At 36.7% G+C, this 26,896-nt stretch overlaps 1 protein-coding gene across 3 annotated transcripts in view; it reads right to left on the bottom strand.

Moving 5' to 3' along the window:
- Positions 1-26,896, bottom strand: part of Slc4a4 (solute carrier family 4 member 4) — a 327,804-nt gene that overhangs the window by 196,703 nt on the left and 104,205 nt on the right. For all 3 annotated transcript variants that reach the window (XM_076865382.2, XM_076865383.2, XM_076865381.2), the window contains exon 4: positions 1,779-1,914. In XM_076865382.2, coding sequence (XP_076721497.1) covers positions 1,779-1,914 — 136 coding nt within the window. The remainder of the gene's footprint in view (positions 1-1,778; positions 1,915-26,896) is intronic.

Here is a 26,896-nt window from a genome sequence, read left to right as displayed (position 1 = left end):
TGGAATAGCCTATCTAGAATAGAAGAGCAGATGAAGGTCCCATTTCCATCAATTACCACAGGAGACCTTTGCCTTTTTTAGCTTTATTTCTCTTAAACTAAAAACCAGGATACTGATTGATATTCCTCAGATTGTAACACAGCATTTTGAACTTGCTTCAAACTTTTCAATAAAGTACAGAGATCACTGTATGTGTTTCTTCTGCTCCCCTACTGCACTCCCAGAACATAAAATAGTGCTTGGGTATATACTACTCACTCAAAAAGGCACTGGGTGAATTGAATTGATATGAATAAGACATAGCTTAACATTATTTTATTTAGAAAACTGAAACAAATTGGTATCTCTGTATTACAAAACAATGAGAGACCAATAACTACATTATATCAAAGTCTTTATATCACATAATTATTCATGTCACAAAAGAAGATTTACTCTGGGATATGTAACTGAATTTATTTGTAAAGGAAAGCTCAGAAATCATGAAACTCATGAAAGCTTATCTACCTGTTATAGTGGTTAATAATGTAGAAAGCATTTCCATATCTATATATATGTGTGTGTAGAGATAAAAATATGATATAATTATACATAATATGTTACACATTTTAAAAATGTATTTATTTATTTTTATGTGGTGTTGAGGATCAAACCCAGTGCCTCACAGGCACTCTAACACTGAGCCTCAACCCCAGCCCCAATATTACACATTTTATATAACATAAATACATATCATACATAATAGGTATGATTATTTACACTTCTTTATTATTCTTTTTAGATATACATGACAGTCGAGTGTATTTTGGCATATTACACATATATGGAGTACAACTTATTCCAGTTAGGATCCCATTCTTGTGGTTGAACGTGATGTGAAGTTATACTGGTTGTGCATTCATAACTGAACATAGGAAAGTTATGTCCTATTCATTCTACTATTCTATTCTCACACCCACTCCCTTCCCTTCATTGCTCTAATGCAATGAACTTTATCTACTCTTTATTGATAATGAAGCCAGAGTTCTTTTTTTTTTCTTTTGAGTTATATATGCAGTTCTTTTTATTTTTTATTTTGAGGCGGGGTCTTATTAAGCTGCTGAGGTTGGCCTCAAACTTGCACTCCCCTACCTCAGCCTCCTGAATCACTGGGATTATAGTCATAAACCACTGAATCTGGCATAAAACCAACGAAACTAAATACCATTCAGCTAACAGGAAACAGCATAAAAGTAAACTGAGGTCTTTAAACTCCAAATTGAAGTGAACCTTCTACTTGCTTTTAGCTGGATGTTTAGAAGATGACAGGTTTTTACTTGAAATCCTACTCTGCTAATTCCTATCACCGTCTTCACAATGCCTCTCTTATCATGGAGTGAGAATAAAACCTCACAAAATCTCACAAGATAAATTGGAGCTATTTGCACAACTGTTGGCTATCATCTTTGGGTGCCTGAGTTTATTATCTCTATAAAATACTTTACCATAAAGTAGGAATATAAATTGAGATCAACTTCTCATTCATTATAAAAGTCAAACTTACAACAGCACAGGGCAATGAAACTATGATTCACCAGTGAAAGGAAGGGTGCCCTGCATCCATGTAAATGTAGAAGAAAAGAAGAAATAGGGGTCGTTCACTCCTTAATGCAGCAGCAACACCACCCTCATTGCCCATTCAGGGTGTGAAGGTGAGAGGAAGGCACCTGCAGGCTCATCTATCATGCCCCGTGCTCTTTTCCCTGAGTCAGTACAGCATATGATCAGCCATGCCTCACCTGGCTGTCTCCTTCCACTCCATCTCCTGCCCATCCACGGCCAGCAGCTCATCCAGTTCGGTGAAGAGCTGGGGAGGCGCTGGGCTGTCATCCTCCTCTCCCAAGATGAATCGGATGCGTTCTGCGGCAGGAGAGACTGCAGAAGTGAAAATACTGTGGTTAAACACTGGCTGGACAACCCGAAGGAAAGTGTAGCTCCGAGATCTTCCTCTCTCCCCAGGGTTATTGGGCTTCCCTTCCACATTTTCAGTAGACATCTTTCTTGCTGACTCTCCCTTATCCCCAACCTAAAGCCAAAAAGCACTCAAAGTTGGTCACTCTTCTTTTGGTCCAAACTGTATCTCAGTTCTCCAAAAGAACTGTGCTCCAGGTCTGTGTAGTTTGTAACCAAGAACCTTGCGCCCTCAGATGTGCTGAGGCCCAACCACATGACTTCTCCTCCTTCCTCACTTATGACCCATCCAAAATTATAAGACAGAAATCATCTTGAACCAATCACTTTTTCATGTAGCAGTGGGAGGGGCAACAGAGCACCCCAATCCTGGGTTTTCCTTAGGCCCACACCTTCCACCCACCCTCCCTCTGTCCAATGTCTGAGCCCATGCCCTCCCAGGCTCCTCGCTGACCATAACTGACTAACTGCAAAGTTGGTAAAGGAATATTTAACAAGATGAGGTCTCTTTTTTACATAATGGCAGTACCCAAAAATATTTAGTCACACTTCAATGCACTTGAAAAACAAGTCCAAGTAAAATATTGTACACCTGAGAGGGAAAAAGTTTTCCAACACACTTAAGCAGATAATTGAATGCCCTACTAGCTCCTTTTGACCCCATCTCCTGGAAATCATGTAATGAAAATTTAACTAGAATTTCCCCCAGGTTGTAGGTTATTTTCTCTTTTTTAAAAAAGAGAGGGACGAAAGCATTTGGAAATTGATGGTCACATTTAAAACTAAGGCCCATGTATACTTTTATAATAATAATCCAATGGCATATACATACGGATACAATTAATGTATATCACACACATGAATATAATATATAAATCAATAGATTTACATTTAGATTTCAATACAAACAACCTAATAAAACATGAAAATTCCCACCATCTGAAAATTACATAAATACAGGAGAAAATAAAAGTTCAAAGGTTAAAATTTATTTACTGCAAATAAATCCATGAAAAATATTCAACCTAATTAGTAGTCAAAACTAATTATTGAAGTATATATGTTTCACCTATTGAAATATAACAATAGAAAAGAATGACAATGCCCAATGTTTAGAAATTGTGAAATAGTATCTCCCATTGTCAGTTGTTAGTAGGAACCTAAATGGGAAAAAATCTCTAAAGGGAAATTTGGAAGGATGTGGAAATGTTTTAAAAGTATATCCTGGTGGCTGGAATTGTGGCTTATTGGTAGAGCACGTGCCTAGCACATGTGAGGCACTAGCTGCACATAAAAATAAATAAATAAATAAAATAAAGGTATTGTGTCCATCTATAACTAAAAAAAATTATTAAAAGTATATCTTATAAGCCAGGAATTCTTCCACTAAAAATACATTCATTTCAAATAAATGCTAGCTGTTTCAAAGATCTTTGCAGTATTGTTCATAATTGAGAAAAAAAGAAAGAAGGATTGGTTAACTAAACATGGTACAGCAAAATACCATGCAGTCATAAAACATGAATTCAGGATTGCAGGGGTTTTACATGTATACCATATAAAATCAAATGAAAAAAAAATAATCATAGGCATAAAGTGGCCCTATTCTAGTAAAGAAAAAATGCACAATACATATCCATAAATCAAAGTCCAGAATTGAGGCAACCCTCACTTTGCTCAGTTCCAACATGTGTGTGTATTTCAGGTAGCACAGTTTAGTTAAATAATTTTAATCCTTTAACAACACAGTTCAAATTTCTGTTAACATAGTATAGTAACTGTAATTGCATAAAGTAAAACCTTTGCTGCTAGCTCTTCAGTCCATAAATCACTACCTAATTAACAAATGTGCATGCTGAACAATGACCAATCATGGATCTTCTTTTTTTTAATATTTTTAAAATATCTTTTAGTTGTTGGTGGACCTTTATTTTATTTATTTATGCTGAGAATCAAACCCAGTGCCTCACACATGCTAGGAAAGTGCTCTTCCACTGAGCTTCAACCCTAGCCCCATGGCTCTTCTTTCAATCCGTCAGTGACTGGTCACTAAAAGCTTGTTACTCAATTCACACAGACAGCAAGTATGTAGTTGTGTTGCCTTCTTGCCTTTCTGTGGTAAATACACATGATGTGGCTCATCAAAAGAGAAAACTGGCCAACAAAGAAACTGATGATGTTAGAAGAAGTGAAATCTGAAACAAACACAAAGAGAGCTGCAGAAGACATCGCCATCCTTGGAATGTTGACAATGTTGCCAGTCGCCATTTAAGAGACTCTGAATATAAGAAACTTTGTGAAGGCAAATTATCAACATCTATAAGAAAAAGAGCCATGATGAAAAAGATGACAATGTCTTATAAGAAGTGAATGATGCTGGAAAAAACTTCACACTAGAGAGACCCAAGAGACCACGGCTTGACACAAAAAGCATAAAGAATAAATGCTGTACACTGATCCCAACTAAAGAGAACGTGACAATTTGTCTAGGCATTAAAAGGAAAAACACCTGTTTGGTCCACTTCATAAGTTGTATAATAGGAAGAAGTCAAGCATTATTCAAGCTACCCTGATAAGATGTGAAAAAAGAAATGACCGTTTTAATCTCAATGTTTCTAATGTCTTAAATTACTGTGTACTAAATAAATAGCAGTTTTAACATTTTGTTTTCCATTTCCCTGTACCATTATAGCTAACATCAAGAGAGATTTTAATGTTTTGAAATTTTTATAAAGGTCAAGGAACAATGGTAACTTTTCCCATGGATTATTAGGATTGCTTTGTATTGATTTTGGCTTGCATGATCATTTTTTATAGTCTTGCCCTAGTGCATAAAGCAAGGACTGCCTTAATCACAGGCTTATTTAACTATACAGGTATATTTAAACTAAAGCACATTTTAAATGTTATATAGATTATTTCTAGAACTTCAATGTTTTCTTTTCTATAAGTTCTAAGTTTTTACAATCCATCCATGTATTCACTCAGCAATGTGTATTGAGCACAGTCTATCCTCTAAATAGTCACTATTTCATGCTCTGAAGATAAAGGATAAAACATGAAAAAATTATCCCTGATATTATCATGCAAGTAGGGGAAATAAACAATAAGCAATTAATTAATTTGCTAAATGAATCAATAAATTAGCATACAAACCAAGAGAATATGTTTGCTCACTATAAGTGTTTTCAGAACATTAAGGTAATTGAATACATATTGATTTGGTTACAATAAGTGTATTTTATTTCTGTAACCCCTTGGCTTTGAAATTTCTAAAAATCTTTGGAAGAAAAAAAGGATCTAAAGTTCCAAGACTTTTGCATGAAAACATTTGCAATGCCTTTCCAATCAAGAAATTGGAATAAGTATTTTAGGTGATCAGGGAGGGCATGAAGATGAAGAAATGACCAGTGGAATTTAGAATCCTAAGGAACAGACGTTCATGCTGCTCCATTTAGTCATTTCATTTCTTTATAGTGGTCCTGGAACTGACAATCACAAATTTGATTACCTTTTCATCAGCATTCAACATCAAAGATCCCTAAGGGAGAAGTAGCTTAGGGTGAAGTCCAGGGTTGAAAAATCAACTTTTTGTATATTCCTAAAGATGGGATATAGGTCTGTCCATCCCCACTAACAGGGAACAAATGTTTTTTCCAGGTTAAACAGCAGAAGTTCCTGCACCAACAGCACATATCCCTGCTGGGGCTGCTCCACAGCGCACTGCTCTCTGGACCAGCATCCTCCATACAGGAAAATACCAATCACTCTCCCTGACAGCAACTCAAAGTGGCTTCAGCAAAATGGAATGGAAAAAGAATGTGACATCACCCCAGGTGATATCATTAGGTGCCATCAGGTACCATTCCTAACACTTCTTATATGTTATCTTATCTCCTGAGCAAGGAGTATAATAATCCTTTGGGAAGTAAAATTTCACAATCATGTGTCATAAACTAACTTGTGACTCTAGTAAATTTCTTCAGTTGCTCCCCTAAGATTTCTGAAGAGGTCACAGCAATTGTATTGCAAATAACGACCTGAAGGAGAGTCCCTGTCACCCGAAAATACCCTTCCCAAAGACTGCTAACATCACTCAACACAAAGATACACAGAGAATTGATGGATCATGAGTTATGCCAGGAATTCACTGTTTCCCATAGCCTTTGATTATGTAGAGAAATGAACTAAATAGAAGAGACAGCATTGCAGAGAGAAGAGTATAGACTCTGAAGCCAGACTGCCTAGGTTTGAATCTTAACTGTTATTAATTAGCTGTATGACCTGAAACATGCTAATTTATCTCTCTGTGTTTCAAATTTCCCATCTGCCAAAGGGGATGATGATGATGAAGCAGCTACAATTGTAGTTTAAGAAAGAAAATTCTCACAAATATTGGCCTTGAGAATCACTGCATATTGAAAACGTGTAAGACTGGAAAGAAAAATGCCAGGAGTGGTGCCTGTTTCACTTCAGTGAATTAAGTGGCTTCAGGGATGAGAACACACAGGTGTGTCTACATTCCCAGGAACAGACAACAAAAAACAAAGGGGAAATAACAAACCCCCTTAGCCTCACTTAATACCTGGGTGGGGAGTATATCAGAAAGTCAACTATATTGAATAGAAATACATTGATTCTAAGCAATGACTAAACTAACTTCATTGTAAAAGAGAACCTGAAGAAAAAAAGAGAAATTCCCAGGGAGGGAAGAATTGCCAAATTAATCCAATTGCTTTTTTTTTTTTTTTTTTTTTTTTTGGTCAGCAAAGCCAATAAAGCAAAGTGAAGTCCATGCCTCTAATCTACCTTGATTTTCTTTGGAATTCTGTGCTCTGGTGAGAACATGTTTTGGTTTTTGAAGTAGAAACACTGAGATTAAAACAGTCATTTCTTTTTCACATCTTATCGGGGTAGCTTGAATAGTGCTTGCCTTCTTCCTATTGTACAACTTATGAAATGGACAAATCATCACATTCCTACATCAATGTGGTTATCTCTGACCAGGGTCCACATGAAGGATGACAAAGTGTTCTGTGGGGTTAGCAGGAGACCCAGCACTCCCAAATTCCACTGAGACAAGAAGGCAGGCAGGAGAGCTGGCCACGGCCACCCCACCACCAGCATCTATAGTAGACATCTCTTACACATCACCACATTCACTCCCATTCAGCCTGCACTTGGCCTCAGAGCTCATCTGGACAGCCACTATCCATCAATCAGAGGTGGCTCAGAAGAGACCCTACTACCATCCCCTGTTGCAGAAGAGTCCACGCAGTTGCCGGCCCCTATCTTTGCGCCCAACCTTGTCTCCCAGACAGAACTGTCTTGTGACTCACAAAGGAGAACACCTGCTCACTTTCTGTTTTTGTTTCACGTTTCCTATTTAGAATAAGAGCATACCCTTTTCTCTCCTGGCTCCAATTCCACTTCCCAGTTTTGAATTCTATCTTTTTCAGTATCCCATGTACAGCAGCAAAGGGGCTCTACCTTACAGCCATAATAACACTTTGTGTCTGAATGACTTCTACAGGCACACAGCCTCTTCATTCTTACCAACATTCTATAGGTAATTTTCCTCCCCAGCTAGACACCAAACCAGAAGGTGGGCTGCGTTTTATGTGCCCTCTTCCAAGACCAACACTGAACTATGACGTAACTTTAAATACCAAACTAAGAAATTAGATGTGGCTGAATAAAACTTGGATAGTTTCAAGTATATAAAAATGATTTGCAAAATAAATCTCACATTAAGAACTATAAAACAGAAAACACTAAAGTTTTGAAAACTGCTCTTAACCTATCCTTCCTTTAATCCCTCTTCACGTTAGTGGTCATGTGACCAAATAAAGTAGACATTGAATGTGGACTAAGCCTCAAATAAGAGAATGAAAACCTTGGGCAAATGCTTTCCTCTGCTAGAGGCTATCTCCCCCTATCCTGAGGGACCCACAACACTTAATCTGTACCTCTATCAGGAGAGCTGATATCCCCCTGCTTTGTGTTTTATATATTACTATACTCTGTCATGCTTTTTTCTAAATCATTCATCTAGTTAAAAACTTACTTAAACTACTATTGGTGCCTACTTTGGGTACAGTTAAGTTATACAAAGAAGAATAAGTGGGAAAAATAAGTCGGAAAATGAATGAATAAACAATACATATTTGCCCTAGTTCCTCAGAAGAGCTCTTCCTGTGCCCTTTTTTCTGGCTCTTTTTAAGAGCATCTTGGAAAATGACATGGTTTGACAAAATGGAAACTCTGAGGTCTAGCAATGGCACACTGCCATTTGGTAACATAATTAATACAATCACAATCATCCCTTGGAGTCCACACACGGGCGATTGCTTTCAGGCCCTCCACCCATGGATACTAAACTCTGCAGATTCTCAATCCATTATGTAAAGTGGTTTATTGTTGCATATCTCCTACACATATCCTCTTGTGTACATTAAATCATCTCTAGGTTATTAAAAATTTCTAATAGAATGCAAATGCTATGAAAATAGTTGTTATATGACATTGTTTGGGCAACAACGACAAAGAAAAAAGACAGTCTATAGTAAGTACAGACACACTTATTGTAGGCCTTCCAATGTCTTCATGGCTGGTTAAATATTTGGTTGTGGAACTGATGGATCTGAAAGGCTGACTTAAATTTTGAGTGTATGCAATATACTACAGTGTTTGTTGAAAGATCACAAAATATTTTTATGACAAAGTTCCTGTCCTAGGGAATTTATGGATGGGAAGATAATACATAATAAGGAACATGGTATCAATAAAATGGTAATATGCAATAACTAACATTTTGAATGACTACAGATGCCTTGTGAGAAACACTGTTATTACATTATTTACTTTACACAATCCTTGATTACAAATAGAGAACTGAGTTTTGAGAGGGTAAGAGACTTCCCTAAGGATCACAGAACTGGTAATTATAGCCACAAGCCCACCTGTTTAATTTCCAATACCATTTCTTAGCTAGCACACTCTCACTTAAAATGAATAAATAAATAAATAAACTAATTAAAAGAAAAACATGATCAGATTGCCAGATGAACAGTACAAACAGTAAAAAGATTAGATTTCAGAAGAGGCAGAAATCACACTGGCATATGAAATAGTCCTAAAGTAAATTAATTGAACATTTGGTTCATTATCTACCAAAAGGCAATTTGTGAATGTGCCCTTTTATTTTCAGTCTGGGAAGCATCCCACTGTGGCCACCCTGCAGGCTACCAAAAATATATTTTTAATAGAAATGATGGTCATAATAAACAATTTATATTGAACATGACAAGTCTACATATATTTTCAGTGGGTTAAATGAGGACTTCTGTATTTTTTATTTTCTCTTTAGCAAAGTCTACAATCTTATGAAGTCTCAGCTCTCAAACAAAAGCCTAAAAAATATTAAAGTGATCAATATGCTATTACCAGTTGCTTTACACAGTTATCATTTTAAGATTTCATTTCGGTCCTTCATCCTAAGACAAATTTTATAGGTAGTCATCATGGTTGTTAAAATTTCCACAATTCATCTAATTATCAGACCACTGTAGTGCTCTTAAAAATATACTTAAATGTTCTATTAAATCCTCAAACTTCATTTTCACTCTTATAAGAAATGAGAAATAACCAAATGAGTGAAACTTCATAAACCTGTAAAGGCTAAAACATCCGTTTTAGCAATACCTGTTAGTTTTGCCCTCTTAGCACCCTGACCTTTTTTTCTGATAAATGTATCCTATTTTCCTTTAGAGAACCTTCCTTAGACTTGTGGGTTCATGCACTGGGCTGAATCCTCCCACTGTGACCCAGATGCACGCAATGATCAAAACTCCTGACCACAGCAATTTGGTTTTGAGTGAGCACTTTACCTAAACCAAGCTAGTTGGTGTGAATAAGTGTCAGTCTTAGGCTGGAACTACTGGAAAATAAATCTTTGCTTTACACTGAGACATTAACGTGGTAATGAAAACTGCAAGGTACTGATGACCATCTTGCAACCCTAAAGGAAACGGGTGCCTGGGAGTAAAGTAAACATGGAAGAACTCAGAACCAAGGAAGAAAGAGGTTCCTGTGCCATCATTTAAAAACCTAGATCAGCCATGCCTAACAATTACTTTTCAATCATTTGTGGCAATTTTCTTTTAAAGCAATCTGAGCTGAATTTTCTGCCACTTGAAACCAAAAAAGTGCTGCTATACACTTCTATGATTCAGTTTTAATAGGTTAGAGTACAGCTAAATTCCACATATTATGTGCAATATGAAGTTAATTGCATTGAATAACCTTTTTAAAATAGAATCCAAATTCTGGAATAATCTATACAAGTCATCCATACTTTTTTTTTTCCTATGCCTTAACCTACCTTTACCTCAACCAATCCAGAAAATTATTATCAATTTACAGGCTGGCGGGCTCTAGAGGGGTAAATTAGAAGGTTACTTTTTCAGTTTCAAATTAGCCAAGAAACTGAAACAGCTAAATAGCATTCATTAAAATAGATAATTTTAAATATACGTAGGAATCCATGTATTAATAAACTCCCACTCAAGAAAAGCTGTCAATTACCACAATTATCCTTAATATTCCGTGACATTATTATTCAGCCGTAGAGAAATCAACAGCTCTAGGAACCTAGATTTAAGAATCCTACCAAACTATCTTACTCAGGAGCAGAGTAAGTTCAATGAATTCACTCAGGCTTTTTTAGGAAATATCTGTACCTTAGTATTTTATTTTTAAAATGTAGATGATATAATTTACCTAGGATTTACCATTTTAAAAATGTTGTCATGACTCAGATCCATCTATAAGATACACAGGATTCTTTAGAACAAAATGGTGGTAGCCCTTACATTTCCCCACTTACTGTTTTCCTCCTTCATAATTTGTGCCAACAAAGTGAGTTAAAATACTAAAACTAGGACCTCTGCCGTGGTGTTAGTATTATTTTAGCCATCAAATGAATCTGGCCTGTGAAATTCCAGTGACCATATTAAAAATCACTGGTATGCAGCTTTTTTGGCCTAATTCTTTTATTAATTATTCCAATTATATTAATTATAATTATCTTAATTATATTATTAGTGTTATTTTGATATTTTAAGAATTTCTACTGGAAAGAGAAGCAGAATTTAAATCAGTCATTTGTTTCCAAGCAGACTCAGTGGTGACCTACAAAAAGTAATTAAGTTAACTAATGAAAAAAATTACAATTTTTGGCATTTTTTTCCTGAACTTTACCTTCCATGATATCATTTTCCTATTTCACATAATCCAGGTTTGCACAGTATTCAGCTATGAGGGAAAAAAAATGGGATGGCTGACACATAGACATTCCTTTGATCCCAAAAGGATGCCCCTATTAGTGTTCCCCACCTGCAAAAAAAACCACCCTGAGAGGGTACAAGGATGGCACTTGGTACTCTGTCAAGGATGTCAACTCCCAAAGTTCTCAGAGAGGCAAGATTCAAGCTGCCAAAACAACACAGTGGGGGAAACCAAATCAGGAACCAAGGAAATCTAGATGTCAGATAATAGCCATTTAATGGGTCAGTACAGACCTCAGAGTATGGTCTGTCCCTTCTTGAGTTCTAAATCATGTCATTTGACACTTGCCACATGCCAGGGAATTCCAGAAGAAAAGAAAAGTAAGGACTCAAGAAAGGCAGAAGAATTTTCACAATATCTCCATTCACCCCATATATCAGTAGGGCTCATCTGCCTTGGTCAAAGTACAGGGGACACACTGCCTTATGTATCTGGATAATCATTACTTCTGAATGCATTTTTTAGCTTCCTCTAATCTTTTGTTCAAATCAATTACTTTCCCCGAAGACCCAAATATATCCAAACTCTTCCTTTAATGAATCAGTACATTCTCTTTTTGTTGTTTGTTTATTCAACATATAATTGGATATCTTACATCCAAAGACTTATGACTTAAATAATATATTCAGAAAAACACCAGAAGGATACATACTAAATGTTAATAATTATTATCCTGGATGATAGGAATTATTGATGATTCTTATTTCCTCATTTTGCTTCTGTGTAAGTTCTAAATTTTCTAAAATTAACATTCATTTCATATTTATAAGGGAAACAAACCAATTAAGGTTTTTTTAATTGCTAAATTGAAAACAGTCATGTGAAATTAGTGCCAGACACTCCCCCTGAAGTATTTGAAACTGCAGAATCTCAATTATCTTTTGCAATAAATGTCCAACACAAACATAAGCCCACAGCATTTGCCTCCACTGCTCGCTGGAGACTGGAATAGCCAGTTCTGAGCCATGAAACAGACTGACCATGGTTCTGAAAGCTAACGGACTGAGAAGCCACAAAAGCCTAAAAGTGATCCCGTGGGTACAGAATAATGGAGATGGGAGACTTCATTCAGGTGACAGGGAAAGGTAGGGTGGCTCCCCATAAATATAACAACAGCCAATCAGTAATGAAAATGGCAAGGAATCCGGACACTCAGGAACCTTCTCCTCAAAGACCTCAAAGTTCCTTGTGCAAAGACAGCCACTGTTTCCATGGTTCCTTTAATTTGTCTTTCCCTACTTCACTTCTCTTTGCTCTGCCAGAGCTGTCCATGATAAGGCTTACATGATGAATCACTCTGCTTAAGAGTGAACACATCAGCATTTTTTCCAGGTTCAACTCAGACCAATTATCAGCACAATTTATACCCCGAGGTTTCTAACATCAGACTCAATTCTCATCAACATTAAGAAATATTCAAGATTCCGAAAATAAACTCTATAGACTCGCTCAAGTGCGACAATTTTCTATACAAAGTAGCTCAATTTATAGCTTCAATATTAGTGTCACAACCACAGTGCTAATGCTACCATTAGGTGTCTTTTTTGCATGTGCATGCAAAAGAAGACATCCTCCTTCCTACAGATGCTCTCAAAATGCATGAGAATATAAAGGCACCAAGCCTTAAGGAATCTTTCGAACTTCATGCCCACATTGCCAAAAAATTCTACCCATCTTTCCTGGATAACAATATTGAGAAATGTGATTCAAAATATAATCTCTTTAAAAGGAGAGAATTGGCAATAGAGTCATCACAAAACACTGAGAGACTATTCTAGAAAGAAAAAATGAAACAAAAAAACAAACATTCCCCAAAGATGCACTGCTATAAAGATTTTGATAGAATTCTGAATGCAATATACAAATGTCAACAAGATTCTACAATATTTTTCTTCTTTTCAGCCTTATTTGGATCTGTTCTGAGTCAAAGGTCCAAAATTAGTGGCAGTGATTCTCTACTTCTGTGAAGTTTACAGATATTCTCATATAATACAGATATTATATATATATATATAATTTTTTTTCTCTCTCTCTATATATATAGAGAGGGGGGGGGTCTTACAACACTTCCTACTTGACATCTATAGCTTGACTGTTCTCAGATTAAATACTGCTTCATTTGCCTTATGATGTGGTTCAGTGGTTTGTCCCCTCCAAAATTAAGTTGATACTTAACTGCTATTGTGATGGTATTGGGAGGTGGGACCTTCAGGAGGTGTTTATGTCATGAGGGCTCTGCCTCAAAAATGGACTAGTGCTCTTATTGCTGATGCCTTCAGCCATGTCATGATATATCAAGAAAGCTGGCAATAGTGTCAGTACCTTGATATCAGACTTCCCACCCTCCAGAATTGTGAGCCAATAAATTTTTGTTTACCATAAATTATAAATCATTATCAATCTGTGCTTTGGCAGAACGGAACAAACTAAGACACCTTGTCTTATATACCCAAGAGATTATATAGAGATGTCAACCAGTAACACATGCTATTAGCAAAGATCTCAAAACCAGACCAGAATCTAAGACCACTTACAAAACCTGACTTCACGACTTATAAAATAGCAATACGAATGACAAGTCTAATTAATATAACAAACAATTTTATTTTTTAATTCACTGAATTGCCCAGGCTGGCCTCAAACTTATAAACTTGCCATCTTCCTGCCTTAGTCTCCTGAGTAACTGTGATTATAGGTATGTGCCACCATGCCCAGCAAGCAAGTATTTTTTTTAACATCATAATTTTAACTTTATTTAGAGAAGCAACGTAACATAGTAGAAAGAAAAAAAGATTTTGAATTCAGAAAATCAAATTGTATACCATACTTCAGTCACTGACAAGTTAATATCGGGCTTGCCTTAAGCTACCTTCCCAAATTATGAATAGATATTTACTAAACTTATTTTAGTAAACAATAAAATGAGATCCCTTAAGTTTTAGAAGCATTTTTCAGTGTAGAGGAATATAATTTGTTAGAGAAATAAGCTCCCTCCTAAATTATCCATATCATTAAACTACACAAAGCAGATGGAAAACATATTAAGAGTGGGTATGTGGGCTGGGTAAGGATTTTAAATTCCTACTAAAGTGTGCTACACACAATGCATATATTCCACAAGTAATACAAACAAAAGTAAAGAATTCACCCCCTCCACACAGTATGTTTTCACTATAATCTTTCTGTCCAACATTTCTTAATCACTTATATTAACAGACTGTATACAGCACTTCCAGTCATCTGGAGATAACCTCTGTTCATGGAGGGTGAAGTAAATGAGCACCACTTCAAAAGAGATTGATTATTAACAGCTTCCTGTTCAGAGAGAACCTGCAGAGAGATTATTTAGTCACTTCTAAAGCTTGTGTAATATGTGCAGCATGTCTTTTCCTTAATTAGGTACAGAATGTCCAATTAATTAAATGTCATAAAACTTAAGTTCCTTTGCCTTTTCTCAGACCATCTCTTCTTTAGATCCCTCAAGTTTAAGGTAGTGTAGAAATACACTTGTCCATTAATGACACTTTTCAAGACCCATAAGTTCAAATCTGTCTTTGGAAGAATTGCATTTATAAAATGCTTTAGCAACCTTTATAAAGTGGAGAGTAGGTATACATGCGAAAATTTCCCAAATCCCTCTGCCACCTTTTGTGGGAGGGGCAGGAAAAAACCACCAGCAAAATGAGGTATCTGGGAATAGAATTATAAAGTTATAAAATGGCAAAAATAATGAGTCAGGGACTCCCACTAAGGCACCAGAAGGTGCTCTGAACCTGATAAACAAGATAAGCCAAAAATCTATGAAAGGAAGTTGAGGTAAAAATTCCAGAGCCAACAATTGTCAACAATAAATCTGAAAGGACAGGAAGGAAAAATCAAGGTCAAGTTACCAAGTTGAGAATGAGAAGCTAGAGTTAACTGACATAAAAAGCAACCCACTAGCAAAATTCCCCCAAGTGACCAAAGAAGCACTTTTCAGCAGCTAGTTCTCACATCCTCAGGGGAACTGACTCTTCATCACTTAGGGAGCATTTACACTTTAGTAACACCCCTCCCCCCACTTTAGGATAGGGTTCTACACATGCTTTCCTGGACAGTGACAGAACAGGGCATCTATGTCACCATAAAACATAACCCCAACTCAATGACAGTCATGGGTAGAGCATGAAATCGGTATTATGAGGCATGGATCTGGTGTTCTGCTCCAACTACAACTCCAATCTCCCTCTGACTCAGCTTCCCTGTCTGTTTCACAAATAAAAACTTGAAGAGTGAAGAGATTACTGACGGCATGTTTGTGGCTGGTGGAACTGAATTTTACTCTCCTGACTTTCAAAATCTTTTAAGAAACTCAAGACAGTGCCATTTTACTAAGTGATCCGCTAATGGATGTTGCATTCTGGCATTGAGGATTTCATTTTTCTTTTGAGAACACCAACAAATTTTCAATTCAAAGACTGAAAAAAACTGACCTGACATTTTACTTTAATATTACCTTAAAACATGACAAAAAAAAATGCTAGTTAAGAATTACTTGTGATCTGAATAAAATGAGTTATCTAAACAGAATTCTAAAAATCGGTTTCTAATCATTTTCTTTGGTTAGTAACATAAAATATGCCTAAATACTAAATTTATTCTCTAGGTGTTTAATCATTTGAGACTAAATTTTCTCAACATAGTGATTCAGCCAAGTCACATAGATGGTAATGTCCAAGAATTCACATCAGAAACATCAACTGCAATTAAAACTGTTCTGAAATGTCTATATGGAATGTCATACCATGAATAACTTGTTGTCTATGAAATTAGAATGTTCTGCACTGAGTAAAATATATACATATGTATATATATATGTGTGTGTGTATACATATATATGAATATGTATGTATGTATACATACACACACACATATTTTCTTTCATGAGCCAAAAACTAGCTCATTTCAGAGGTTAGTTTCTTTTCTATCCTGACTCTATTACTATTTTAAACAATTGAAGACTCTGAGAATAACTCAGCTTACAATCTTATTTGGGGTATATAACAGCTGAGCTACATGCCCAATATCTGTTGACTGATTACCACTTTCAAGCCTCTTCAAAATGTGGTCAGTGGGATGTGAAGGTGATCTGGCGGAGACATCAGTCATCCCATTGAACGCCAGCATTGATTCAGTTGATCTGGTTGGCTAAGCAGGTGTTCCCTTCCTCCCTCACCACTCCATGTGCATCCCTCCCAAAGCTGCACACTCTTGTCAAAGAAGGCCACCTTCCCTGATAACAGGAGGACAGAGGACCATTTTCAGTCAAGGGTATGTGAATAACTGTACTCCCCTGCTAGAACTTCCAAACAAGCTCTCAAAAATGTAGTCACTCATACAGGCTTATTGAAGAGAATCTTCAGCTTGCTTTCTATTTTTTCTAGCCAAGCAATTTAAATTGTGATATTTTCATTGGTCAGGTATTTGGTCTGAAATATTACTTATATCTATTAACAAATAGCATTTACAATAAACCTGTCTCCTTTAATCCTCAGAATATTCCCAAAACTTACTATCTCAGTATCCAAATATGTTCAAGGAGATTACACACAGCACCCAAGTCACAAGTCTAGTAATCGGGAATAGACTCAGGGCACAGTTATGTAGATCTGTCTGACATAAAGTCCATACTCTACCTGATACAGTGCTTCCCCTTTAATTTCTATTTTTACTGTGCTTATAAACACAAAGCACCTTTCAAAAGTTCACACTCTGAATTTCAAAAACATATCTTACATTAATTTGAAGGCTTTGAATGTGAGACATGTTAAAATGTTGATAATAACAATATGTATTTTCCTCTAACTTTTCTTCCCTAAAATTGTTCTGGTCTGGTCTTTAAGTTATAGCAACCAAAAAGCTGGCTAAAATCGTATGTATGTACAACAAAGATTGTTCTGCATTCCAGTGGGGTAGTATTAAGCCAAATATCATAAATATTTTTAAATAAGAAAAACAAAAAAAAAACTCATGGACGATATATCACCAATTGCCTACTAAAGAGTGTTAAATTCTCCTATACTAAGTTTGGGATTGAAGTATTATTCCTTTACTTTTCAAAAATCCATCCATTCTATTACTTTTAATTTACTTTCCTCTAGTTTTAAATGGCTTTAGAAGCTATCTAAATTCATTCCAGAGTTTAAATAACTAATCCTACAAACTTGTCAGTTTTAACTTTGGGGGTAACAGATGTTTTTAAGTCAAATAAAATGCATACAAACATACACGAGTGGAGTTTTGTAGAAAATAGATGTTATTGCTTTATAAAAGGATTTTCTTCAAACTCATCAATTCAACTTTCAAAAGATATAGAAAAGACATTCATTCCAGAGAATAAACTAACCTCCCAGGGTTGCACATGACTAAGTGATGGTAATGGTGTATGCACTAGAAAAATAAGAGTAAAATCAACTAACAGTAAACACACACAATCTTAGAAATTTTTATTTAAAAAAGAATCTCATAAAAATAGCCAAGGAGGATTACAACTTTTATCTGTTGAGGGTCAATAAATGCTTCCAATAATTCAATTATACTAAGCTGAAAAAGAACCTTTCCTCTTTACAACTGATATGATTTTACATACACCTGTGACCTGTGTTTTAACAAAATGGCTTGTGCCACCATGGTGACCAGCTGACCACTTGCTTTATGAACCTTTTTCCCTAATCTCCATCATGGAATATGTCAAACAGATGTTTAGAGGCACATCTCTCAGCGACATATTCCATTTCTACTGAAAACATTTGCAGGTCTACGTTACAAATAGAGTTATTTGCTAAGGTCCAAAACTTTCAAAGGAAGGATTTTCTTATCAACTACAAGTGCCACAGCTCTGTTTCAAAAGTAAGGCTGCTAGCGAATAAACTGAAGCCCAGCGGATGACATTCTGTCAAAACAATCTGCAAACGTTTATTTTGCTGCCACAGTTCAGCTGAAACCAGTTCGTGCTGAGATACTGACACTGCTATAATGTTGATTCATGCTTTTGTGGCTTCAAAAATTAATAACCGTAACTTTTGTTTTTTAAACGGTTTGGAATTGCCAGCAGTATGCTACCTCCAACTGGCTCTAAATAAAGCGCTTTTTGATTTAACTTGTTCTCAAAGGCAGAAAGGCATCTTTGTCTACAGTTTTGGATCCTAACTGATTTCTCATTCAACAAGGTGAAGCTAAAAATTGTACCACCGTCCTTTATACCCAGGAGGTGGTGAAAGGGACTATCGGCCTCTTTCAGCAATAAAGTCAAAATAGATGTGGGTACCGGGGGAGTACTGGGGATTGAACCCAGAGGCACCTTACCACTGACCTACATCTCCTGCCCTTTTTATTTTATTTGGAGACACAGTCCTACTAAATTGCCCAGGCTGATCTCAAACTTGTGATCCTCCTGCCTCAGCCTCCCAAGTCAATGGGATTACAGGTATGCTCCACAGTGCCTAGCAAAAGACTTAAGACTTTAAAGGGCTTAAATATGTACTTTGAACTGAAAATATCTATGCTGTGGTCATTAAGTTCTGCACATTGCTAACCAATCTTCAAAACTTTTATCAAACTGAATAATTAAGGCTTTCACTCAGCCTCAAAAATACCAGTTAATGGGGCTGGGATTGTGGCTCAGTGGTAGAGCGCGGTGGGGACCCAGGTTCAATCCTCAGCACCACATAAAAATAAAGGCATTGTGTTGTGTCCATCTCACCAAAAAGTAAATATTTAAAAAAAAATACTTGTTAAGTATCTGTGTTATCTTCACAATTTAAAGACTCGTGGATTTGCAATTAAAATTAATATCTCTCTCTATTAATCTCCAAATAGCCAAATAAAAGGGATTTTTCAGGTAAATACATTTTCCCTGTCCCCCACCTCAGGAGCAGCTGGAGCCCTTTGAGGAATCTGAGTCTCTACTGAAGAAGGTCTAAATCAGAGTCTGCCCAGCTCTGCAATAGCGTGACCTCACTCAGAGTGCAAAAGACTCACTCAGGTGTTCCTTCTCTTGATTTGTCATGATCAAGCTACGAAAAATTCATGTCATAATTATTTAATACACTTATCAATATCTATTTTCCTAGAAAACTCAAACAAAGTCCTTATACAGTTCTGAACAGTGAGTTTCCTTCTCTCAACCTGGGTGAAGTCTGAACTATTGTGAGAGTAATCTTAGACTGCTCAGCTCTACCTCAATCTGTGGTATTTGCCTGAGTCTTAGGTTTGATACTAATGGACATAGAACAGAGGGAAAAAAAAAACAGAGAATTCTGTGGGAAAGGGAGGAACCTAGGAAAGTCAGCCAAATTTCCAGTCTCTCAAGATTCGGATAGTCATTGTTTGGCTTGATAATTCTGTAAATTCCAAGAAAATCAGGCATACTATTATTTAATATGTTTGGCTGACCCATCTCACTTCAACTGCACAGATAAATAAAGGCTGACTCTGAATCTGCAATATAACGTGTGATCCTATCAGGTTATCAATCCATTCACAAACTCTCAACAAGTATTTATCATGTGTCAGAAATGGTGCCTACACTATTGTGCTCTGGGTGGGTTTTCATCCCCAAAGGGAAAAGCCCACGTGTAAAGGGCTAATTACAGTGATTACGTTTTGATTTATTCATTCTTCTAATAAATATTTACCAAACACCTACTATGTATTGAGTCCCTACAAAGCCCTGCACTGGGAACTGTAACAGAATAGTACTGAGGTCTTTGTTGTTGGTTTGTTTTGCTCAAAGCACTTTGAAAGGCTATATGTGTAGGCTTCAGCAGGTCAGAACACAGGGCACCAAAATGTGATAAGAGAAGAGAAATGAGACTACAAAAACAAATTTGAGATAAATCATGAATGGCCCTCTATACTTTGACAAGGCTTTTAGACTTTATCCTATAATACCAATAAGGAAGTATTGAGGGCTTCAAGCAAGCAATGGTGAAATCAGGCCAATGTTTTAGAAATCTGTCCAGGACCATGCCGTAGTTGGTGGGGTGGAAGAGGGAGAGTATTCAATGGTTCTTTCCACAATGAACAAATCTGTAAAGTTGTGATCTGTCGTTCTGGACACCCACTCAAGCCCACTGCTCTCTGCTTCTCAGCGGCTTTGTTCTCTCTGCTGCAAGACCTGGAGAATGCTTCTGTTCACCCCGTCTGTAGTTAGGCTAGCTTGCTTCAGAAATAGACTCAGCATTCTTCTGCAACTCTGCTCATAAATGCACCACTTCCACTTATCAGATAACACCTATAAAGTTTCCTGATTTTCATCCACATTCTTCACCTACCTAAGAAAATTAAACTGACCTGTGGTAAATCTAGCTAAAGCACTTCCTGCCATAGCCCAATAAATGGAGGCAATGCTGCTTCTGATGATGGGTTAGGAAGGCAATGTAAACTCACAGATTTTCATGTTCCCAACCACCCTCTTTCACATTCACCACTCTCAACCCTTGGTAACTAGTCATACTAAAGATCCTTAAGTGCTTTTTCCAACTACTGAAGGCAAAAGCTAAGGCAAGCTTTTAGCCAGCAGCACCAGAGCACTGTTTTCAAAACGGGTTTGATGATCAGATCTACCTTTGGTGATTCAAAACACAGACTAACTGGCTCCTGGGTTTCAGTAGAGGGTGTCAGGATCTACATTTTTATACTGACTCCCTTGGTAAAGTTATAAACGAGGCTAGTTTGGTAAACCCTGGATGGAAGCATCTCTAATGAGTTCCTTATAATTAAAGCAGCATTAAGCACACATTTTTCTCTTAAAGACTTTAATGAAACTTAGTCAATCACTTTAAGTAATTGCCACCCATTTAATGTTTACTGAAACAGTTTACAACTAATTCACATGCCATTTTCTAAATGCTTAAGGCTTACTTGGTTTTCCTGCTGTGCCTTTAACAATTTGTTAACTATTAATAAAAGTGAAGAAAAATCAGAATCTGGAGGTCATTTTACCAGTTAAAGGAACCGCCAAAAGCATGATTTATAATTAGCAGAATACATGTGAGCTCCTTGTGGCATTAACCAGGACCTTATGGTCCGTGCTTTAAAGCAAAATAGGCCATGAATAAACAACATGCTACCTAAAATAAGTCACCTTCCTTCACATCCACTGTCAATCATAAACTACACAGGAAACTTCTCACTGGTAACAATGAGTATTTGTGGCAACATTACTACTGATGAATGAACTTAGAGCAAAGTAGATCTAAATGAAAACCAAAAATTGTTAGTAGCTATTAAGTAGTACTTAGTCTCATTCTTATTTCTTGGCATTTTTTCCCCATTTAGTAATGCTAGGTACCACTATCATCCCCATTTTAGAGATTAGGAAACTGATGTATGGAGAAGCTAAGTAACCTGCTCAAGGTTAAACAGCTAATAAGTGGCAGACACAAAAACTGAAACCAAGAAGTCTGACACTGGAGCCTATATTCTTAACCTGATGTACTGAACCAAGAGAATTAGGTGCCTGAAATGCATTTGAAAGAGGTAGAGAAGCTATGACAAGAAACATTAACCAAAATGGATCTCCAAAACAAAGCTGCAAACCAGTATCCAATTCACTGCTGAGGGCCTACTGTGTGTTAGGCCAGCACTCCATGCTTTGGGAAATAGTAAAGATGAATAAATCATGATTCCCTCTCATCTTCATTGCTTAATTCTTAATTCTTTATTGCTTAATTCTTTCATAAAACCTCACCCAATTCAGAGCACTATTGTTTCACTTTTCACACTGTATTACAATTAAGTAGATACACCTGCCTCTCCTACTATTAAGTTGTAAATTCTCCGTAGCCCATCATGGGAACAGACACCATATCTTATCCATCACCAAATTCCTGATATCGTGTGCATGGACACACTGTTGCCTCTCAATAGCAATTGATGAATGCAAGAACAGATGAAACACAGAAGGAGAAAACAGAAGCAAAATAACTTGTTTTAAGATTCACATTGTGCAAGAGGAAAAGAAAAGAGTTTGCATATTCCAGCCTTATTCTAAAGTTGTGGCTAATATGTTATATATACCAACTAGTCCTAAAACTACATGATTGAATGTTTTATCAGATACTATGAGACATAAAATTTTGTTCACATGTCATCTTCATGCTTCACCTCTCATTTGAACATACTGAAACCTTACAGGCAGGGGCCACCATACATACCACTGTGTCAGGCCATGGTAAAGGCATATTTGCAATCTAATCTTCAGAGCAGCGCTGTGAAGTAGCTCAATCTAAAAATGAAGGCTTAGAGAGGTCAAGTCTCTTGCCCAAGGTTACACAGCTAGTAAAAGACAGAATGGGACATTAAATTCCACACTAGTGACAACTATGCTATTTTTGTTCTCTCAAAGTTCCAAATCCAAGCCCCACCACATACTAGTTATGTGACCTAGGGGAAATTATTTAGCTCCTCTAAGCCTCATTTTTATCATTGTGAGGCTAGTGATTTTCTAGGGAATGATATAAGGATTAAATGAGATAATGAATGCAAAGTGTCAGTCATGTGATAGGTATTTGACAAATATGTATCTGTTAGCTCATTAAATATTCAGACTTTGCACAGTAATTTGATATATTTGTTGCCAACTGATTTAGATACTAAAACTACCATTAAATGCTGTGCTTAAAAAGATCACTGTGTTTGGATTTATGTCCCAACTAAGCAGTTGCAAGTGTTACACAAAATTAAAAGCACAAATGAAACTAAAACTCCACAATAAATATAAATAGCTATAGACTGACATTTTTCTAAGACTTTTACTTTCTCTATTTAATAACTAGAGACACTCAAATATAAAGGTTAAAAAAAAAAGAAAGAAAGAAGAAAAAAAAATAAACCTTGCCCAAGACAGAATCAGTCACTGGAAATCTAGAATCAGAACTTAGTCTCATGTCATTCTCAAATGATTAAATGAAAATTCGATTTGAATGCTTGTTTCAACACTAAGTACTTTTAAAGATCACCCAGCCAATGTAGGTGGGCATCACCCAGTCCACTGAGAGATCAAATCAAACAAAATTTCAGAGCAAGAATGAATTCACTCTTTCTGCTTGAGCTAGAACATCCATCTTGTCCTGCCTTCAAATATCAGTGTTCGGGCTTCTTGGACTTTCAGAGTCAAAACAAGACTTATATCACTGCTCCCCAAACCCTCACTCCCTCCCAAACTCAGGCCTTTGGTTTTAGGCTGAGTCATGTCACTGGCTTTCCAAGTTCTCTAGTTCTCAGACGGCAGATCACTGGGACTTCTTCACCTCCATAATCATGTTAGCCAATTCCTATAACACACACATACACACACACACCCTATTGGTTCTATTCCTCTGAAAAACCCTAATACAACTTTCTATCTGAAACAGTATTTCTACTCAGTAGAGGAAGGATTTAGAAGACTCAGTTTCCTATTCAGACTCTGCCACTTACCAACTCTGAGACTCATGCCAAAGTTCCCTCATCGATGGAATGGGGATGAAGATTAAAAGAGACAATGCATAGCAATGCGCCTAGCAAAGAGCCAAGAATATACCAGACACTGGACAGGTGCTGACGAAACTCAATCTGGAGCTCTTAAGACCATCTGGAACTCCTGAGATGCTGCAAAGTGTTGGTGCTCCTCTTCTTACAAATAACTTAAATGCAGAGAAGGAAAGGAAGGAGGGGAAGAAAAGGAAATAAAAATAGTAGCTATCTGAGGAGTTACAGCTACAATTCTGTTAAGAAAGAGCAATCAAGCTTCTATGTTACACACAACTCTAAATTATGATCCCAGATTAAAATGCTAAATTGTGACGTCCCATTATACTCTTTCTGCTAATTACAATAGTGGTTAATCAAAACATGAAATGGGATGGTCATAAAAAGATGTTTCATCCATGTACACTAGAAGAGCTATTTCCCAAGAGGTGCGCATGGGATAGACAACCAGAAAATAAAAAGTGGCTTTAAGTATTCTGCTAATCAGGTTTTCATCACTGGGACCAAAATATTCAAAAAGACCAACTTAGAGGAAGAAAAGTTTATTTTGGGATCACAATTTCAAAGGTTAAGCTCCTGGTGGGCCAATTTCATTACCTTGGGCCCAAAGTGAAGCAGAACTCTATGGCAGAACGACGTGGATAGAAGAACACTCCTCACTTTATAGTGGCTAGAAAGCAGAGAGGGAGGGAGGAGCCACAGGGAACAAAGTAATCCCCAAGGATACACCCCAGTGACCCCTCCTCTAGCCACATCCCACCTGCCCACAGTTATACCCCATAAATCCACTGAAACTGTTAATCCATCAGTGGGATTAAACCACTGATAAGATTACATCTCTTATAATCTAATCATTTCACCTCCTGTATTAACACAGGAGCTTTTGGTAGATACCTAGTATCCAAACCATAACAAGTATGCACAACAAGGTAATCCACAAACATTTTGACAGAGTGACAGAGAGCTGTGTGAAATGCTAATGGGCAGACTGCTTTGCTGTGAAATGAAATTTACAACTGTTCAAATGCCATTTGGGCTAAATTTTACTATGAACGACCAATCTGCTTTTCTTTACTGACAAAGAAGCACTCCATGAATAATCAATCTGCTCCCTAACCTTCCATTTTTCCATTCACCTCTCCCTCCCTTCTCCTGCTATATCCTCAGATGCTATCTCTAAAGAACCTCATATTCATGAGCCATAGAGCTCAAGATTACTACCATATTCATAGGAGAAATTATAGCAGAGAAAAATGAGCTTTGGTGGAAATTACGCAGAAAAAAAAAAAAGACTGATATAGCCTGGTTTTTATACTTTCCTTTATAGCAGATGGTAAGCCCCATTTATAATAGAATGTATTATAAACATCAGAAAAAAATGATCACTACAAAAAGTAGAAAAGCTTAAGGAAACATAATGAAGCTTGAAAAACAATCTAAAACGCATTTACCAAAATCTACACTTGGATGGAATGTATGATGGTTTCCATCCCCACGACACCCTATTTACACCTAATATGGCATCATCCTCTTCCTATGTAGTTGTTAAGTCCCAATCTGTGTGTTACCTAAGGGTTATATACTGACAGGGAACATTGTTACCTTTGAAAGTCACCATTGAAATGTATGTGTCCTGTCTAGAAAGAGGCTGCAATAACTACACAGTCAAGAGAGTGTGCCTATGTTCCACAATCTCTATACCAGAAGGAACAAAAACAATTGGGCTAAAGTTAACAATACCGATCACTCATGCATGTCAACGGGAACCATCTGCTGGCAACCCAGTCAGGTTCAAGACTCACAGGCCCACTTCCATATATTCCCTCTTCAATAAAGTTTGCTGTTTTATTTCTTAAAGTTAATTTTCATTAATAAGGAATATCTGTTACCTGCATACTCTACAAAAGGAAGCAATCATTACAATCAGAAAAAAATTAAAGTCAGAGAATTTTAGGTCTAGAAAAGAGCTTAGAAGTTATATAGTACTGTCATTTCATAGATAAGAAAACAAGGTTCAGAGACATTAAGGGACTTGTCCAGGTTCAACATTACCTCTAGTAAAGCCATTATTTAAAAAAAAAAAAAAAAAATTCATTATTCTCCGATACAAAGTTCTTTCTTTTTTTTTTTAAATTAATTTTTATTGTAGGTTGTTCAAAACATTACATAGTTCTTGATATATCATATTTCACACTTTGATTCAAGTGGGATATGAACTCCCATTTTTACCCCATATACAGATTGCAGAATCACATCAGTTGCACAACCATTGATTTACATATTGCCATTCTGGTGTCTGTTGTATTCTGCTGCCTTTCCTATCCTCTACTATCCCCCCTCCCCCCTCCCCTCCCCTCTTCTCTCTCTACCCCCTCTACTGTAATTCATTTCTCCCCCTTATATTTTTCCTCCTTTCCCCTCACTTCCTCTTGTATGTAATTTTGTATACCCCTGAGTGTCTCCTTCCATTTACATGCAATTACTTTCTACCACTACAACTGCCTTATCAATAACCTGGTTGTTTCCAAAATTTTAAAATATCTCTTTTGCCTAGACTGAACAACAAATCGTCATTAACTCCCAAAGGCCACATCACAGTCCTAACGCGTGTGTATACCTCCTCCCCATTTCTACAACAACTAATGTCATCCCTGCCTTGAAATGGAAATAAAATACCATCTTGCTAAGTATTACCATCTTCCACAACACAACAAAGCACCAAAAACCAAATATAGAAAACAAAACTGGGACTGTGTCAGACTTATCATAGTAAGTGTTATTCATTTCCTCAGCACCTGTCTCCCAATGCCCTATTTCCTATGTCCTAGACAACAGGGGGGCTGGTCAGCAGCCAATTGGCTGAAGTCAGATATCCTTCCGCCACTTTTCTGCCTCATGGACAGCAAAAAATGAATCTCTTAACTCAGTCAATTTAACAGTTCATTCAAATCCAGCATAAAACTTTTCTTGGAAAAAATAAATGATGCACACGTAATAGAACATCTAGATGTGTGAGATGTCCTGCTTCAAAAAAGATCTTATTAGAGTACACATCATAGGTAGAATAATAAATAAAACTGGCTTT

This window comes from Callospermophilus lateralis, chromosome 8, assembly GCF_048772815.1.
Source record: "Callospermophilus lateralis isolate mCalLat2 chromosome 8, mCalLat2.hap1, whole genome shotgun sequence".
NCBI lineage: Eukaryota > Metazoa > Chordata > Mammalia > Rodentia > Sciuridae > Callospermophilus > Callospermophilus lateralis.
Note: the sequence above shows the minus strand (reverse complement) of the source record. Positions and strands in the feature narration are given on the sequence as shown.